Source organism: Macrobrachium rosenbergii, chromosome 6, assembly GCF_040412425.1.
Source record: "Macrobrachium rosenbergii isolate ZJJX-2024 chromosome 6, ASM4041242v1, whole genome shotgun sequence".
NCBI lineage: Eukaryota > Metazoa > Arthropoda > Malacostraca > Decapoda > Palaemonidae > Macrobrachium > Macrobrachium rosenbergii.
The window spans coordinates 9,311,464-9,329,765 of record NC_089746.1 but is presented as its reverse complement, the minus strand read 5'-3'; the positions used below and the strand labels follow the sequence as shown (position 1 = coordinate 9,329,765).

The following is an 18,302-nucleotide window of genomic DNA, read 5'->3' as shown; positions in this document are numbered from 1 at the left end:
TAGACCAGTTGCCCTTAACACTATTTATCTGGCAAAAATGTCTCTCAATTATTCGTTCAATTATGAAATGCACGAATCACACTCAGACCTAAAAAGATAACCAGAAAGTACCACCAAAATCAAAATAACTGCTGAGTTTCAGGAAGTATCAAGTGGATTCATTACAGTAACTGATCTATTGTAACTCCTTATCACTACCACTGAGGAAGTTCAAGACCAAAACATGGCACTCAATAATGCAAGAGAGGTAAACCTCAAACCCTGTTGATAGCATATGAAGAGTTACCTCACGGATTCATACTGATGATACACTTAATGCCCTAACCAACAAGATAAGGGCAGCTGCCACTTCTACCTAATGGAGACCGTATGGAATCATTCAATAAAATACACAAGATATAATACTTACACTCTGTTTCATCGGAAGCCCTGATCTGAATATCTTAAATTGAGACACTGACCAATAAGGACAACCTTGATGTAAACAACTGATCAGTCCCTCTGAGCTCCACTAGTTTTAGAAAATTTTTTATGACCCACAAAGGTGAAAAAGAAGTAAATAATTTCCCAAGGCTTCCAATTAGGGATGATAATATCCACTGTTAATCTCTAAGTATTGCCAGAAAAAAGAAAAACTAGTACTGTAGCATCTTTTTAGCATTAAGAAATCCATAAGCATTGCCAAAGTGAAGAGGTTCAACATTCTTTTCAGCGATGGACAAAGGATGGAAATAAATCAGTTCCTTGTGTAAATTAGTCGAGAAAACTCTCAGAAGATGAAAAGGCTATTTTTTGCCAAATGCAACTGCATCCACACTTCAATGCCTTGGAACTGACATCAGCACTAATAGGACTGCTATGTTTTTACCTCCCCCAAAAATGATTTTCATAGACTCTCCAACCTGTTTCATTGGTTTTCTCAAGTAATTTCAGCAAAATGTCTAGGATGAATGTTGCTACAGCAACTTCTTTCTTTTTCAGTTTAAAATTCTGAAAGACTTTTGCCCTCTCTTGTAGCAAGTCTAGTAAAAAGTCTGGGAAACAAAGTCAAATCTACTCTATGAAGTCCACATCTTTATGGTGTCCTCTTCAAAATCCTGAATCCCACATTCATATTTGATTAAGGTTATAAGGAAAATAAAGATTTTAGTTTATTAATTGTAAGTTGTATGTGAAACATTTTCTTATTAGCCATAACTTAGTCTTCCTAGATATAATATACTATCTCCCATAAGATCTAACCTACTACCATACTACCCTCACAATCTTTCTACGTTCCATATCTCACCTGTGAAGAGCTCCTTTCATGTGTTCCTTTTGAAATTCATTGGCAATATGCACTTCCTGAAACAAAAATTAATTAAATTGAAGTGCAGTCACTTTTATAAAGCTAGTTATTACGTATAAATTCCATCAATTTACATGAGGAAATTTATGAAACACTCCATCTATAGCTACTATAATGAGTGGCTACTGCTGGACATGATCATTATTATTCTGATTTTTCTCACTGATAAAACTTCAAAAAATATTTTGGCATCTCATGATAAGGTACACTATTTGTAAGAAAGAATATCATCCGGGATGATGATTACTCAGTACTGTACAAGAACATATCAATAACTATATAAGAAACTATAACTAGGCCATAGAAGTATTAGGATCCTAAGAATTACTGCTGATATACACACAATCTCTTGCCAATCCTTTAGCTTTCCTTTATTTATAGTCAACATTCTATTGGGCATATTTATACTTTTCTTGCAAAAGTAGTGCACACATTTTTCTGATTTCGGTCTACTCGATCATTTACTACAACCAGTGTTCCATTTGTCCTACAGATCTTTACATTCTGGCACCTGGTGAGCTTATTTACATTTTTCTGATTGTTAGGAGTCTATGCAGCCCTACATTCTACTGTAATATACTTTTCATGATTAGGTAAACACTTGTTCATAACAAATTCCACCCTCCCTTCATTAACTCCAGCATCTATATTTAGCATTTGTCTTTTTCTGACAATTCAGAGTCAATAGTTCATCATCACAGGGTGTGTTGACTATTTGAAAAAAGGAAGAGCAAAAGAATCTTTTGATGATGAGGAATAAGCTTCTGGTTTTCTTGGCTATTCCACATTCATGTCAGTGAAGTTTCATTCCTCAGGACAGGAACCTCCTTTTCTATCCCCCACCGTAGGTGAGCCCTTTATATCACACTATGGAGACTCATTCAACCTACTTCTTCTCTGAAAGCAACCAAATACATATTCCAACTATTCCAGAAACTTTCTCTTTAAAATGTATAATTTTTCATGTTATATATAAACACACAAATGAAAGTAAAAATATGACATATTCAAAGACTTGCATTTAGTCTCTGAATGTCAACAATGTTGGAAAGCTTCTATTCACCAAGCCAGAAAAGTCCAGGAGAGAGGGATAATATGAGCTATTACTTCAAAGTGTCATGCACGTACACACACACACACACTATTGTACTTCAATACCACAGGGTGGTTGTATAAGGGCATAAGTGGAAAACAGCAAATGTACCTAATAAGAACCATTAAGCTATGAGATGAAATTCACACAATTTCAATTCACAGATAAACATCAATGAAGCATCAATTATTGTCTTAATTTGGGCACTGGGCAAAACAATGTTGAGTTGGGTGAAATTTGTTAAAGGTAAACAATGTTCTCTCAGGAATAAAATCAGAGAGAGATGATTTAAACAATGTTCTCTCAGGAATAAAATCAGAGATGATTTACCAAAGCGTAGAGAGTTGGGTGAAATTTGTTAAAGGTAAACTTCATATCAAACAAGATTGAGTGCAGAAATGACAGGATAATTCACAATGTAACATCAATATTACTGTACTGGAATGATGTACTATATGCAGACAGGTAGCAAATGACCTAATTCCATATGAATTTCCTGGACAAGACTTTAACAACCAGCCACGTAAAAATAAGTCTAATCCTTCGGGCCAGCCCTAGGAGAGCTGTTAACCAGCTCAGTGGTCTGGTTAAACTAAGATATACTTAACTTATGAAGGGTACATGGAATGCCAACTGAACTAACCACTCCTTCTTTCTCTATAAATACTGTATTTTTTTTTTTTTCTAGTGTGCTCTTTATTTCAAAGTTTAGCATTGTCAGGGCAATACTATAATCTCTTGCTTCATGCATCTGGTACACAACACTTTTATAGAAGAAATGAATACTTTACTATTCATTATTAGGTCTTATTATGAGTCAAACAGCTTTCTACTTTTCCAATACAAACTAGAACAGTGAAGATGTTACCTGTGTCAAATTATCCACTGTTGAATTGCAGTCTTCATCAGCTAACTGCATAATTTCCACGACTACATCAGTGCACCTAGGGTCATCTGGTGAGGTGCATTCAAACGGCAATGCTGGCACTGGTTCAGTTGCTGTAGTCACTGTAGAAGTCTCCATTGTTGAAGAGGAACCTAATTTTGCAAATTAAAAGAACATTTTGATACCCACTGTTGAAGTTCATGCAGATAAAGTCCCTGTCATGGATCCTTAACATGGCATTGAAGTTTGTGTTGTCAATCTTAATTTTCTAGTATGGAGGTAAAGGTGATGTAGCTTACACTGTAGTCACTGAGGCTGATGGTAAAACTGCCGTAGCTGTTGAACTTCCTAAGAAAATGCTCATGTTGATACATCTCATGTTGTAATGACAAGATACACAATTTACAATGATATCACCTCTTCTGCAGCCTCTAACATTAATGTTAAAACTGATGCAGTGGCTGTTTTTGGTTGTTCCTGATGGCATTGGAGTCCAGCAAATTTATAGTGGTAGTGTGAAATGAATTGGAACTCTGTGAAGCTTGTTTTATTATTCTGATCACTGCAGATATTGATGAATTTTGTGTACTTTTTGCCGGTCACTTTGCTGGGAAATAGATCTACTCTAATTTCAAGCACAATGCTGAAGCTGGTGATTTCTTGTTAAGTCTCAAAGAGTGCAGCTCAAGCTTATAAAAGTTTGTGTTGAAATCTTTATTGCTGACATTGTTACTGTTGTATTCCCTTCAAGATTTTAAGTGAATGATCCCACTCTTGATTTTAAGTGAATGATCCTACGTACTCTTACTTAACTTATTTATAGTCATTTCATTCTAAGATGTGGTTTTTTTCAACAGCACTAATTAATTAAAACATAAATAAGAAATACACAAGTACAAACAGATTTTTCAAATCAGTTAGCAAGAAAATGTACTTAAAACATCAGATATATATGAAGTATCCAAAGCATCAAGTATACAAGTATACCTAATTTTAAACTGCAGAATTACAATAAAAATTTAGCCACTGGAATTACTTACTTTTTAACTGAAGATAAAGATGACAACTTTAATGTGGCATCAAAGGCCAGAAAGACCAATCCACTCAGTCTACGATTGTTTTCTTTTTATGTTAGCTGTAGAAAATTTTCAATTGCTTATCTTTCTAGTAGGTCAGTCTCAATGGATAGATCATTTAGACCATCCTGAGACTATCTTTGGTTGGCCTTTAAAGGTTCAGGGAAAATTAGTAATTTCTTTGTATACTGAAACATACAAAGAATATTAATTTGTAAATACAGTATGCAGGAAAAGCAGGCATGCAAACAGAGGATTTCGACTGCAACATACAGAAAAAATTATTATTGCATATCAAGAAAACATTGTCGTGTAGATGTAATAATACTATACATACTTACATCATAAGTGTCTTTTCATGTTTTGGAGAAAATAAGAGACATTTGGATGTAGAAATTCTGAGGCAATAAATTTTCTTAAATGAAATTTCATGTACGATGCAATGATTACACCTACTTGATCAGTAAGACAAATTCACTGAGTCACTTATCTAACAGAGTTTCTACATTCCATCTTACATTGCCAAAAACTGGACACTATAGCTTCTACAGGATTCTTTATATAAGAATTCAATTTTGCCCCCATGCAAGAAAGTCATCTTCACCCCAAGCTAAAGGTGTTCTGAGAGAGAATGTAAATGATTGTCAGGTTCAAAGACACTTACACCCAGAAGAGAAGATGCAGCAGAGTATAAGAGAATGAAGCACTGAATGACAGACTTTAATGCTCTCACTGAATTACCAATGAAAGCATCCTTATCCTTTCACTGCCATTATTTTGGTATAGAAAAAAGAATTTCCTAATACTGTATGTACTTATTCACTGAGCATGGAAATGCTTCGAAATAGAAATTCTTTAATTTTTATTCAGGGTTATTCCCCAAGAAACTCAAGCTGTAAACACAAGTTAATGTGGAAATGAATAAAACTATGGATAAAGTCAGTTAAGTAAGGTGCTGTCCTACAGAGTATCAGTTTTGCATCCATTTTTCCCTACTGGGGACAAAAGCTATGGGAACAATGGGTGCATTTCAACTATGTATCCAGGTCAACTCTTATGAAGGTCAGTTCATACCCAGGGCATTGTAAATTAGCATGGCAGCAAATATGGAACTGGGCTTTCAAAGCAAAAACTATCCAATATAAAAGTTTATCATGAAACATTTTGTATGAATAAATGGTAAGCAATCCAACACCATGTAGCATGCAATAAACAGGTAATTACAAAGCCAACATGCAATTTGCTAAAAGAAGAAAAAAAGGCATATTGGCCCCATACATCAATGAACACCAATGCAAAACAACCCCACACACCTAAATGTCATGCATAAATCAAGCCAACACCAAGAAAGTAAGAACCTTGATAAAAATGTGAACAAGGTATTCTTATTTTATTTTCTGGATTAAGTCTGAATAGGTAATGCTAGAGTAAAAGGTGTAATAATTTCCAATAAAAAAAATGGGGTCTGCAATTTTGACAAGGAATTCATTAGAAATCCCCTCTCAAAATGCAACACCATAATTTTCATGAATGCTAACATTCAAGGTTCTTACTATTTTGCATGAATTATACAAATAATATGATCACTCATGGCAATGAGGCCACTAGGATTTATTTTCTCGATATGATTAGAACTTTTAACCGATTAATGAACAGACTGTGGAAATGTTGTCAATGCTTTTCGCCATATTATGGGTTGCCAGAAAAGTACCAAGTTTTGTTTTTAAGATTACAGTGAATACAGTGGTGAAGCCAGGTTTAAACATTTGCCCAACGCTAAAGTTGTGTCAACAAATTACAAATTGCAATTTCATGAAAACATGAAAGATGTCATCATCATTATAAAACAACTTTCCTCATGAAGTCAATGTGATCTATATTCAACACAAGGTTAAAGATATAAGTCAGAGTTATCATCTTCACAGTACAACTGCTAAATGGAATTTAGTAAGTAACACAATAATGGTGACATGGAAAATTCTGTCATTGTTTTCAAAGCTTTCCTCATCTAGTCATCGTGATTAGTAAGACACTTACACTAAGGTATGGCACATTCAGTCCAAACTGTGTCATTCTTACAGTTTATAGTATCTGCCATTCACCAAACAGCTGACCTTCCTATATTACAAGCCAGGAATAATGATCCCATGAATGAGTGATTTGACAATAACTACCCTCGTAGGTATAAAATTAACGTTATTATATCAATACAAATAAATACAAAATCATAAATCACTATTTTTTCTTAGTATGGGTACATTTCTACTAGGTTCAACAAAAAAGAATACATGCACTTGCCAAGTCTAGCTTACATGAGGTCACTAGCTCCATTGCCCAGAACCTAAAAGATGAACACAAGAGACTATATGCCAATTATCTAAAGCATCTAATGATTCACATAGCCAGTTACAGATGTGAATAACCCATGTATATATTGGAATTAAAGATTTTAATTACAAATTGAATTTTAAAAAGTCACATATTACTTAACTCCTCTGAAAATCACAGGTGTATGGGATGATTTTTTTTATTGGTAATATTATCAATACATTGGAATTTTTTGCTACAAAATGTATGGTGAACAATGTTCATGACTTCTACGAATGGAAAAATATCATTATACACAAATAAAAAGTATGTAGGCAGTCCCCGGGTTACGACAGGCTTGGCTTACAACGCCTTTCAAATATATTCATAAAAAATTATTTCTCGGTTTACATCGCATGTTCGGGTTTACGACACCGATGACGCAGATCCAATGGAAGAAATATGGCACCAAAAAGGGCAGAATTGTCAAAATTTGGAGGTTTTTTGATGAAAAACTCAATAAGAATGCAGTTTATGTCGTCTACAAGACACCCAAATGATTAAAAGTATGGTTTTCTTACCATTTTCGATGATATTTCGGGTTACGACGATTTTTGGCTTACGACATGGCGTCAGAACAGAACCCCTGTCGTAAACCAGGGACTGCCTGTACTACTTTTGGGACTGATGCTCCTCAAGGAGTAGGATCTAAAACGAATATTACCTGACCTGTCAACGTCTAAAGTCGTCCCTGACCTGCGCTCTGGCAGTGAACGCAGGATGAAATTTTACCTGTGTTCTGTTTTTACATAGGCATGAATGGCCTGATCATGAGAAGACCTTTGAGTCAAAGGTTTCTATTGATGGGGTTAGATATGAAATAACTTCTCTCTACTTTTAATACCTTGTAAACTTTTTGCCTGAATTTCTACCTGGCCTAGGATTTCTCTTCAGACCTTCCTACTCTCCCTATTTTAATATTTTATCCCCTTCTCATCACATTCCCCAATCATTCCAAGCTTTAAAAAATAAAAATCCCAGTCTAATATTTAGCCTCTAAACACCTCATCTCTCAGCAACTTCATTTAACACACTACGGTATCTTCTAAATATGTACAAGCCATTAATCTCGAATTCTGTAGTAATTTATCTTCAAAACTTGTGTAAAAGCCCATCACTGACATATAAAGAAGTACATGCTTTTACATACATCATAAATTTTTGCTCTGTTCACTAAGTCATACACTACAGTGTTACTAATGCTGTACCCTAATTTATTAGCAATTCTGCACTCTCTGCTTCACCAAAGCCACTGCCTCTTTCATATTACTGCTTTAGACATAGTTAGTTAATTAATAAAGACAGTTTGATCAAACCACAGAGTTAAGGCTCGAACACAGGTAGCCTAGATACAATGGCTTCTCATAAGATAGAATCCAAAGACTTGAATGTTTACCAAGTCAGATGCCAAGGCTGCTAATTCTATGTCATTTTCTATTGCAGTCTTGATCTTAAATGACAAGATTTTTAATTTTCAAGTGGGAATCTGGGTCATACCACTTTCACTAGAGACATTTACTGATATTCCAGTAAAGACAATGGTAAACAATCTTCTTGGAACTAAAACTAAAATGTGCATTAAACTATCTCACTGAAACCAACAAGTAAAAATGATAGGCTGCCTATACAACTTTGGATGCCTTACAAGAAGTTATATGATGACCCTTCAATTCCTGCTTATGCTATTAAAACACTAAATTTTAGTTTTATAATATTCAATAGCAAACAAATTTTGTTCTTAAATGCTGTTTATTGTACAATACTACTGTATATTTAAATAAAACTGAAATTAAGTTACTAGTAGTCCTCACATTAATTTTATCCTTAAGAAGAATTTAGGATCATGTTCACTCATCAATTGCAATATGTAAAATTTGTTGACCATAATGGCTTCAGAAGTGTCAGCTCCACAATTTACAAAAGAGGTCCAGTTTTTACATTGAGAGCAATTACCACTAAAGAATTGCAGTGTGCAAATTTCTGTAATACTAATACATAATGACATTCAGAAAGAATTCTAAAAAGTTTCTGGTTTTCCTGGGTTTTCACATTAAGAAGTTCTTTTAACTATACAAAAAACACTCAAAACCAGATTCCAAAACCAATACTTCACAATTTAATTACAGCCAAATAAACATACAGGCTACTGTAAATAAAGTGGGGGTGTCCAAAGAATTAGCTAAAGTTTTCCATAAATCCCAGTGACAAAGAACATGTGAATGAAATCAACCACTGCAAAGTAACAACTTAGGCAATTAGTTGTGTACACAGTCAACTCAATTATCCTAATGTGAAAACCCTCTGCCCTCAATTACTATTACAATTTCTTTGACAGTATGAAATGGTACTTCAAAATTTGGTTCTCTGGCATTAAAAATGAATATGATATTTTGAGAGGGAAAATTTAAGACTATAATCACTTGCAATACAGTTCATAAACAGTGTTCATTAATATTTGGGTACATTGTACTGAGCGCCATTTTTAACAATGTTCTAGCTGTCAGGACTCAGGCTGTAATTGCACAGTGACAACATGACACAATCTGACCCAAATATAGTACAAGTTTTTACTAGCTCAATATGTTTTCATAAATTCCTTCACAATGTTCAAATACAAATGAAAGTTTCTCTAAGGAAATAATAAAATTTTCAAAACAAATGAAATTAAAAGCATGCATATTTAGGAAACACCTAATTTTAGAGAAATGTCAATGCTGGAGGCTTAAGCTTAATCTAGTGATACAATTCTGAATGTGGTCATAAAAGCAAAGTAAGGGGGTCTAATTGCACTCTGTATAACCTAGTTAATCACTAGTAAGAATAAGTACAATAAATTTTACAACAGAAAACTATTTGTTAATCCATGGACAAATGAGCACATTACCACAATGAAGGACCTGAAATCACCTTGTGCATTCCTGTACTAATAAAGTTTTGCTGGGAAAAATGACTATTATCTCAAATAAAGTGACTGCACGGATTAAGTATAAATACTATGCTAATTGTGTGATAACATTTTAACTGTTTATTATCTGTAAAATATTATACTTACCTTGCATGATAAGCTGTACTTAGTGACAAGCAGAACTCCACCTTGGGGGATTTGAACCACTGACCTGTGAGTTACTAGGCCAACACTGTATCCATTAAATCACATAAGGCATGGAAAGAATAGGGCCCAATATGATATTCCATTTACTGGAATCACACTGGGCCTAATGCACTCATACCTGTGGTTTTAATTCCTGCTCCACAAGTAGTGATTAAATACATAAAATCCTCTTTTCAAAGAATCCACAGATACTGGTGCTGTAGGCCAGCTATGATACCAAATGCAAGGAGTAGATATCTCATTCCACTTCTTTTACATCCTCTGTGGTGTTATGGATAGTGTTGTCCTAGTAACTTACAGGTCAGTTCATTAAAATTCCCCTTGTTACATTCAGTTGTGACAATATGGAAAGACAGTTCTGTATTGCATAGAAAACTTACTTACAGATATACAAAAATATTTTGATTATGCTCTCCTACGCAGTACCTAGAATGAAATGTTCTTACGACCAATAATTCTAAGGTGAGATAAGTGTGACACAGCATCATGAGGCTTCTAACTATGAGGTAATGCCTCAGCTCAATACCCTATATAACCTCACTCACAGAATCATTTAGTTTTACTGAATAACATAAAGCTTTGGATAAGCTGTCGTTGAGTATAAAGCCCTTAGAAAAATCCACAGCAAATTTGAAATGAATTCAGAAAGTTTCTGAGATAAAAAGAACAAAAAATACAAGATATTATCAGATTATAAAAATGCTCATGATAAGAAAGATAATGATAAGCTGCTCAAATAACAATCTGATGTTTATGGTAGGGCCACATTTTGCTTGGATCTGATATTTATACTCTGTACAGTACGTGAATATTCAAGTATGCATAAAAATGACAATGGTATCTATAGGCTATATCTCTGAAGCATGAGCTGTAACAAAATACTTATTACAGAAGCTTATTCCAGAACTAATCAAGGTGCTAAGATATAGAAATGGCTTCCTTAAAATGTGGGCTATCATGAAGTGAAGGGACTCTGCTTTCCCTGGTCCTTCCACACAGCCCCGTCAGAGACAACTGTCTATGAGATCTGATCAAGGCACCCCAGCCTGAAATAGCTCTCTAATGGGGTGAAACAGCTCTCTAACACTAAGTATCTGGGATCTAGATGTCAAAGTACCATTCTTAAGCACTCCAGGGTCATGGAGCTAAAATCAATACTCAACTGTCCTGGAATATCATCCTATAACTTCAATGGCAAATCCTCAACTATCCTATTATGAAACCAATACACTAATCCTCTGTATTTGTTTTTTGGTGGATAGGATGGTAGCCAGAGCTACTTTCCCTCTAGAAGTTATACCATATAGTTATTTTGATACACAGAACACTATGAATTCTATGCACTTCCTTTGTATAATTGTACTGTGAAGATATGTTTCTACCAGTTATATGTAAAATAATGCTTAATAATTTGGTGTCTATAAGTTAACAGTATACATTCCAATTCATGAGGAAATGAAACCAGATGAACAGTATCTAACAAGCAGTACCAAGACTATAACAATCCCCAAAAGGATGTCACCAAATACAATTCTTGGAGCTGCTGAAAATTATAGATAAAAAAAACAGCACTTCCAGTGCCACAAGAAAAAACTACAGTTAAAGAATTACAAAATGATGTATAATATCATTTAAAAAAAATGGCACTTTTAATAATAAACTGAAACAGAAATTCTGAAATTGAGTAAATTAGCAAGTATGTTGTGACTTCAAGTAAAGTTAAGCAGTATCAAGTTAATCAAGCCAATAGAAAAATAAAACTTGAGATAACTTGTAATCTAAGCTGAGAAATCTAGTTCTGGTTACTGGACCAAATTACAAGTACAAAAAATACAGATTTACCTTAAAATTAATCGTTACATTCTGAAAGAATGTAAAAGATTAAGTTACAATATTCACAGTAAACAAAGTTTACTGTCAATTAATAAATCCTTTATATGATCATATTTATTAGTTAATCAAGTATGCACACGTATATTTACAATTAACTCAGTGAACCTCTATTTTCAATGGCCGGGTTTTCATGTATGTATGATTAATCTTCGTGATAATATTTTACAACAAATAATTATCATAAGACAATCGTTACATACTTTTTCACCTACATTTCCTTAAATTAATTTTATATTTTATAATGGTTAAATCAACAAGAAAAAAATACAGGCAAGAAAGAAACGTACTTTCTGTTGTCGGCGTTGTTGTGGTTGTGGGGACCTCCTGTTAAAGAAATGATTTAATTGTAAGTAAATTCTTTGCACTACATGTTAATTTAGTAACCTTACAAGTTAAAGTGAAAAGGGAATGGAACCATAAGTCAACTCGGAGAGAGAGAGAGAGAGAGAGAGAGAGAGAGAGAGAGAGAGAGAGAGAGAGAGAGAGAGAGAGAGAGAGAGAGAGAGAGAGAGAGAGAGAGAGAGAGAGAGAGAGAGAGAGAGAGAGAGAGAGAGAGAGAGAGAGCTACAAAACAAGCATTTTTCAAATGTTGTTTCTGAATCAGACAACTCAAAGGGAAAATCTTCTCAAGTTTAGAGGTCAGTCACAGAATTCTCTGGTAGCCCCTGTGGGCAATAACACTATCATTATCCGTTCAGCAAAGGTGCTGTTGCATGTACCCACACCCAATAATACTGTAAGCTTTTGGCATCTACTTTATCACTTAAACCATCCACAACCTTCCATTATCAAAATAAGAACGTATAAGAAAATCATACATACTCATTATAATAAGATCCCATCAATTACACTTTTATGCAATACTAGAGGTTTCTTATAGTGTCCCCTTAGTAGCAGCTGTGTGGATCTGTCTTGTACACTTCATTTGTTTCCTTTGGTTTCTTTCCAGGCAGCAGCTAAACTCCTTTAATTTTACACTGCTGTAATTTCCATGTCATTGAAGAGCAAATCCTTTGCCCAAGGCATATGAGAATCTTGAAACATGAGTCAGTTGCCTTGTAAAATTATTTTACAATTATTAATAATAATAATAATAATAATAATAATAATAATAATAATAATAATAATAATAATAATAATAATAATAGGTTCTATTGAATATTATTGCTGCTTCAGCTGCATTTATTTTGTATAAGACTTTTTCTATTTTCCTTATTGCGGACTTCTCTTCAGTGGAGGTGCGTGCTAACAGCTCGCCTATATTTGTCATTTCATGGGGGAAAAGTCAAAATCTGGATTCTGCTTCTTTATATATTCTATACAGTTAGTTCTATACAATAGATGCTGCGACGTTTCAACAGACTCTTCTGTCATTCTCCAGCGGGAGCTAGTAGAGGACTGGCAGATTGCATAGGTCCTTCTGAATTTATACACTGGCTTCAGCAGGGGTCATGGATGGCAAATTCTGATTGGTTGCAGTCAGCGAACTTCAAGCCAAATTTCTGCGGTGGCTCGATCCTGACAGATCTTCGCAACCTGGGAATGTCATTCATTCCAGCGTTCCCATTGGCCTGCCATTGCGTGATGTCATGCCGGCTGACATCATCGGTAGTTTGGCTGCTATTGGGCTGAGGATGAATGATGTCATTATCTACTCTTTCTGTCGTAGTCGGGGGATTGTCTCGAAGGGCGCCTCGCTCATCAGGGGCATCTCCATTCTTAGGGTTGTCGTTTTCAGGTATTCGTTGGATTTGGTGGGTGTTCTGCATTATTCTTCTTAAATTCGTGGGTAGGAGCAATGCCTCCTGCGTCGTATTCATTGTTGGTTTTCTCTCGGCAATGAGGAGCGCCTCTAGCAGGCGCAGACGTCGAGGGTCGGCGGCTCTCCCGATTATACTTATATTTTGTATAATACTGTCGCGGAAGATGGAAATATTGTGGGTAGCACGGGCGTGGTTCATGATGGCACCCTCCTGGGCGTGGCAGGAGATCCTTTTTGACAGACGCATCGTGGTCATTCCAGTATAAGCGCCGGGGCATCCTCGGACAGGACATACAAATTGGTAGACCACGTTCTTCTGCTTGAGGGGTTCTCTTGCTGGCGGAGAGGGGTTATTCTTCATCACCAGATCATGGGTGCGGCGGTTCTTATAATAAATTACAAGATTTATTCTCTTACTGTCTTCGGTCGGAGTGACGTTTTCCATGACGATTTTCTTCATGGAGTTCTCGTCCTCACGGTACTGGGGATGCATCCGGGCCTTATAATAGATCTTGATGTCATCTTGGGGGGCAGGTTGTGTGTTCTCACCGTTGTACCATTTTTCCAGGCCAGTTCGAATTTCTTTGTTGACGAGTTTGTTGGTGAAACCATTGTTCACTAACATTTGTGCAGCACGTTCGAATTCCTTGTTGGTGTCCTGCCAGGTGGAGCAGTGGGAGAGGGCCCTTTTAATGAAGGTCCTTACTGTCATGTTCTTAAACCTAGCAGGGCACTCGCTATCCCCATTCTAGCAAAGTCCCAAATTGGTGGATTTTGTGTAGACTGATGTCTTCAAGTTCCATTCCGTCTTTGTGACCATAACGTCGAGGAAGGGGAGCCGGTCGTCTGTGCTGAACTCGACAGTGTAGTTCAGCACACTACATTGTTGGAAGGTCAGATGAAGGGCTTCAACCTCCTCCTCGTTGTCTGCTTGAACGAAGACGTCGTCGATATATCGGGCATATTTCTTCGGCCGCTGGATTCTCTCGAAGACACGTTCTTCTACGGTGCCCATGTAAAAATTTGCAAAGAGGATGCCCAATGGAGAGCCCATCGCAACGCCATCCTTCTGTCTATACATGTGCCCTCTGTGCGTAGTGAAAGGCGCCATCTTCGTACAGATCTCCAGCAGAGCCTTCAGGGAACCTTCTGGGATGTTCAGGGGGGTCATTGTCGGCTCTCTATAGACTTTGTTTAGGATAATATGGATGGTTTCATCCACAGGTACGTTGGTGAATAGACTCTCTACGTCCAGAGAAGCGTTGGTCCCTGCGCCGGGAGTCTCGGATCACTTCGAGGAATTCCGCAGAGGACTTCAGGCTATAACTGCTCGGGACGCGTGGGGTCAAGACATGATTTAGTCGTTTGGCGAGGGCGAGGTCGGGGCAGGTGTTTGGCTGATGATCGGGTGGAGGGGATTGCCAGCCTTTTGTGTCTTGACATTCCCATACAGGTAACCAAGTTCGCAGTCACCTGCGATGGGGGGAAGATGGACAGCATTGCTGGCAGCATTCACAGTGCTGATGATCTTATTAGCTTCCCTCTTGATGTCTTTGATGGGGTTCCTCGTCAGCCTCTCGAATTTCATCGTGTCCGACAGGATGGCATCCAATTTGTCGAAATACTCCTCCTTACGTATAAGGACAAAAACTGCTGTCTTGTCAGCACGACGCACTGTGATGCCTTCCTTTTCCTTCAGCTCCTTCGCAGATTTCCTCATCTCACGGTGCAGACTCCACTGTCGTAGGACACAACAGTTAGAATCTCGAGGCACCATTAGAACTTCCAACGCCTTCCAGTCCCTCCTGTTAGCAGAAGCCCTCACGGAGAGAGGGTCCTACGACAGTGGAGTGTGCACCCGTGAGATGAGGAAAGCTGCGAAGGAGCTGAAGGAAAAGGAAGGGCATCACAGTGCGTCGTGCTGACAAGACAGCAGCTTTTGTCCTTATCGCACGGAGGAGTATTTCGACAAATTGGATGCCATCCTGTCAGACACGATGAAATTCGAGAGGCTGACGAGGAACCCCATCGAAGACATCAAGAGGGAAGCTAATAAGATCATCAGCACTGTGAATGCTGCCAGCAATGCTGTCCATCTTCCCCCCATCGCAGGTGACTTGAACTTGGTTACCTGTATGGGAATGTCAAGACACAAAAGGCTGGCAATCCCTCCACCCGATCATCAGCCAAACACCTGCCCCGACCTACGCCCTCGCCAAACGACTAAATCATATCTTGACCCCCACGCCCCGAGCAGTTATAGCCTGAAGTCCTCTCATGGAATTCCTCAAGTGATCCGAGACTCCCGGCGCAGGGACCAACGCTTCTCTGGACGTAGAGAGTCTATTCACCAACGTACCTGTGGATGAAACCATCCATATTATCCTAAACAAAGTCTATAGAGAGCCGACAATGACCCCCTGAACATCCCAGAAGGTTCCCTGAAGGCTCTGCTGGAGATCTGTGCGAAGATGGCGCCTTTCACTACGCACAGAGGGCACATGTATAGACAGAAGGATGGCGTTGCGATGGGCTCTCCATTGGGCCTCCTCTTTGCAAATTTTTACATGGGCACCGTAGAAGAACGTGTCAAGAGAATCCAGCGGCCGAAGAAATATGCCCGATATATCGACGACGTCTTCGTTCAAGCAGACAACGAGGAGGAGGTTGAAGCCCTTCATCTGACCTTCCAACAATGTAGTGTGTTGAACTACACCGTCGAGTTCAGCACAGACGACCGGCTCCCCTTCCTCGACGTTATGGTCACAAAGACGGAATGGAACTTGAAGACATCAGTCTACACAAAATCCACCAATTTGGGACTTTGCTTGAATGGGGATAGCGAGTGCCCTGCTAGGTTTAAGAACACGACAGTAAGGACCTTCATTAAAAGGGCCCTCTCCCACTGCTCCACCTGGCAGGACACCAACAAGGAATTCGAACGTGCTGCACAAATGTTAGTGAACAATGGTTTCACCAACAAACTCGTCAACAAAGAAATTCGAACTGGCCTGGAAAAATGGTACAACGGTGAGAACACACAACCTGCCCCCCAAGATGACATCGAGATCTATTATAAGGCCCGGATGCATCCCCAGTACCGTGAGGACGAGAACTCCATGAAGAAAATCGTCATGGAAAACGTCACTCCGACCGAAGACAGTAAGAGAATAAATCTTGTAATTTATTATAAGAACCGCCGCACCCGTGATCTGGTGATGAAGAATAACCCTCTCCGCCAGCAAGAGAACCCTCAAGCAGAAGAACGTGGTCTACCAATTTGTATGTCCTGTCCGAGGATGCCCCGGCGCTTATACTGGAATGACCACGCGCGCCTGTCAAAAGGATCTCCTGCCACGCCCAGGAGGGTGCCATCATGAACCACGCCCGTGTTACCCACAATATTTCCATCTCCGCGACAGTATTATACAAAATATAAGTATAATCGGGAGAGCCGCCGACTCGACGCCGCGCCTGCTAGAGGCGCCCTCATTGCCGAGAGAAAACCAACAATGAATACGACGCAGGAGGCATCGCTCCTACCCACGAATTTAAGAAGAATAATGCAGAACACCCACCAAATCCAACGAATACCTGAAAACGACAACCCTAAGAATGGAGATGCCCCTGATGAGCGAGGCGCCCTTCGAGACAATCCCCCGACTACGACAGAAAGAGTAGATAATGACATCATTCATCCTCAGCCCAATACTACCGATGATGCCAGCCGGCATGACATCACGCAACGGCAGGCCAATGGGAACGCTGGAATGAATGACATTCCCAGGTTGCGAAGATCTGTCAGGATCGAGCTTCACCGCAGAAATTTGGCTTGAAGTTCGCTGACTGCAACCAATCAGAATTTGCCATCCATGACCCCCTGCTGAAGCCCGTGTATAAATTCAGAAGGACCTATGCAATCTGCCAGTCCTCTACTAGCTCCCGCTGGAGAATGACAGAAGAGTCTGTCGAAACGTCGCGGCAACAATTGTATAGAACTAACTGTATAGAATATATAAAGAAGCAGAATCCAGATTTTGACTTTTCCCCCCATGAAATGACAAATATAGGCGAGCTGTTAGCACGCACCTCCACTGAAGAGAAGTCCGCAATAAGGAAAATAGAAAAAGTCTTCTACAAAATAAATGCAGCTGAAGCAGCAATAATATTCAATAGAACCTGTTTAAAAGAGGGTCTGCTGCCAAATTATAATAATAATAATAATAATAATACTGAATTGAAAATGTCAACTTTTTCAATAGTAATTATATCTGAAAGAACATAAATAAAAATGTTAAAGATGGTAATTTTTTCTGGATTCTGCATGAAGGGAAAAATCTACTTTTATGCCACGTCTAATTGCCAAGCGCACACATCTGTACAACTTCTGCAGAGGAAAACAATAACACTACCATTAACCGTTATCAATTTATGAAATTTAGGCTGTCAAATCAAGCACTAGATCAATTTTGGCCACTCAGTGCTTAAGACAGTGAAACGATAGAGTTGGAGTGGTTCGACAACAAGACTGAAAAAGGAAGCAGGTATGGAGTTGAAGTAAAAGGCTAAAATGTAGATGCAACTAGGGGTTGAAGTGGCACTGCCAACACCCTTTAGTAATTCTAACAGTGCACCACATGAGGTGCACTGATGACACTAACCCCCCTACAAAGATTAAACATTGGAGAATAATGCAGTTGGGGTAATTAGCCCTGCAAAGAACCTTTCGTGTCACCTAACTTGTGCTAGGGTAAAATAAAATAAA

General features: G+C 38.1%; 1 protein-coding gene across 2 annotated transcripts in view; it reads right to left on the bottom strand.

Annotated features, from left to right (window-relative positions):
- Positions 1 to 18,302, bottom strand: part of LOC136839170 (mucin-2-like) — a 112,057-nt gene that overhangs the window by 33,291 nt on the left and 60,464 nt on the right. For both annotated transcript variants that reach the window (XM_067104859.1, XM_067104858.1), the window contains exons 26-28: positions 12,063 to 12,099; positions 3,310 to 3,479; positions 1,289 to 1,344 (exon numbers count right to left, since the gene is read on the bottom strand). In XM_067104859.1, the coding sequence (XP_066960960.1) occupies positions 1,289 to 1,344; positions 3,310 to 3,479; positions 12,063 to 12,099 (263 nt within the window). The remainder of the gene's footprint in view (positions 1 to 1,288; positions 1,345 to 3,309; positions 3,480 to 12,062; positions 12,100 to 18,302) is intronic.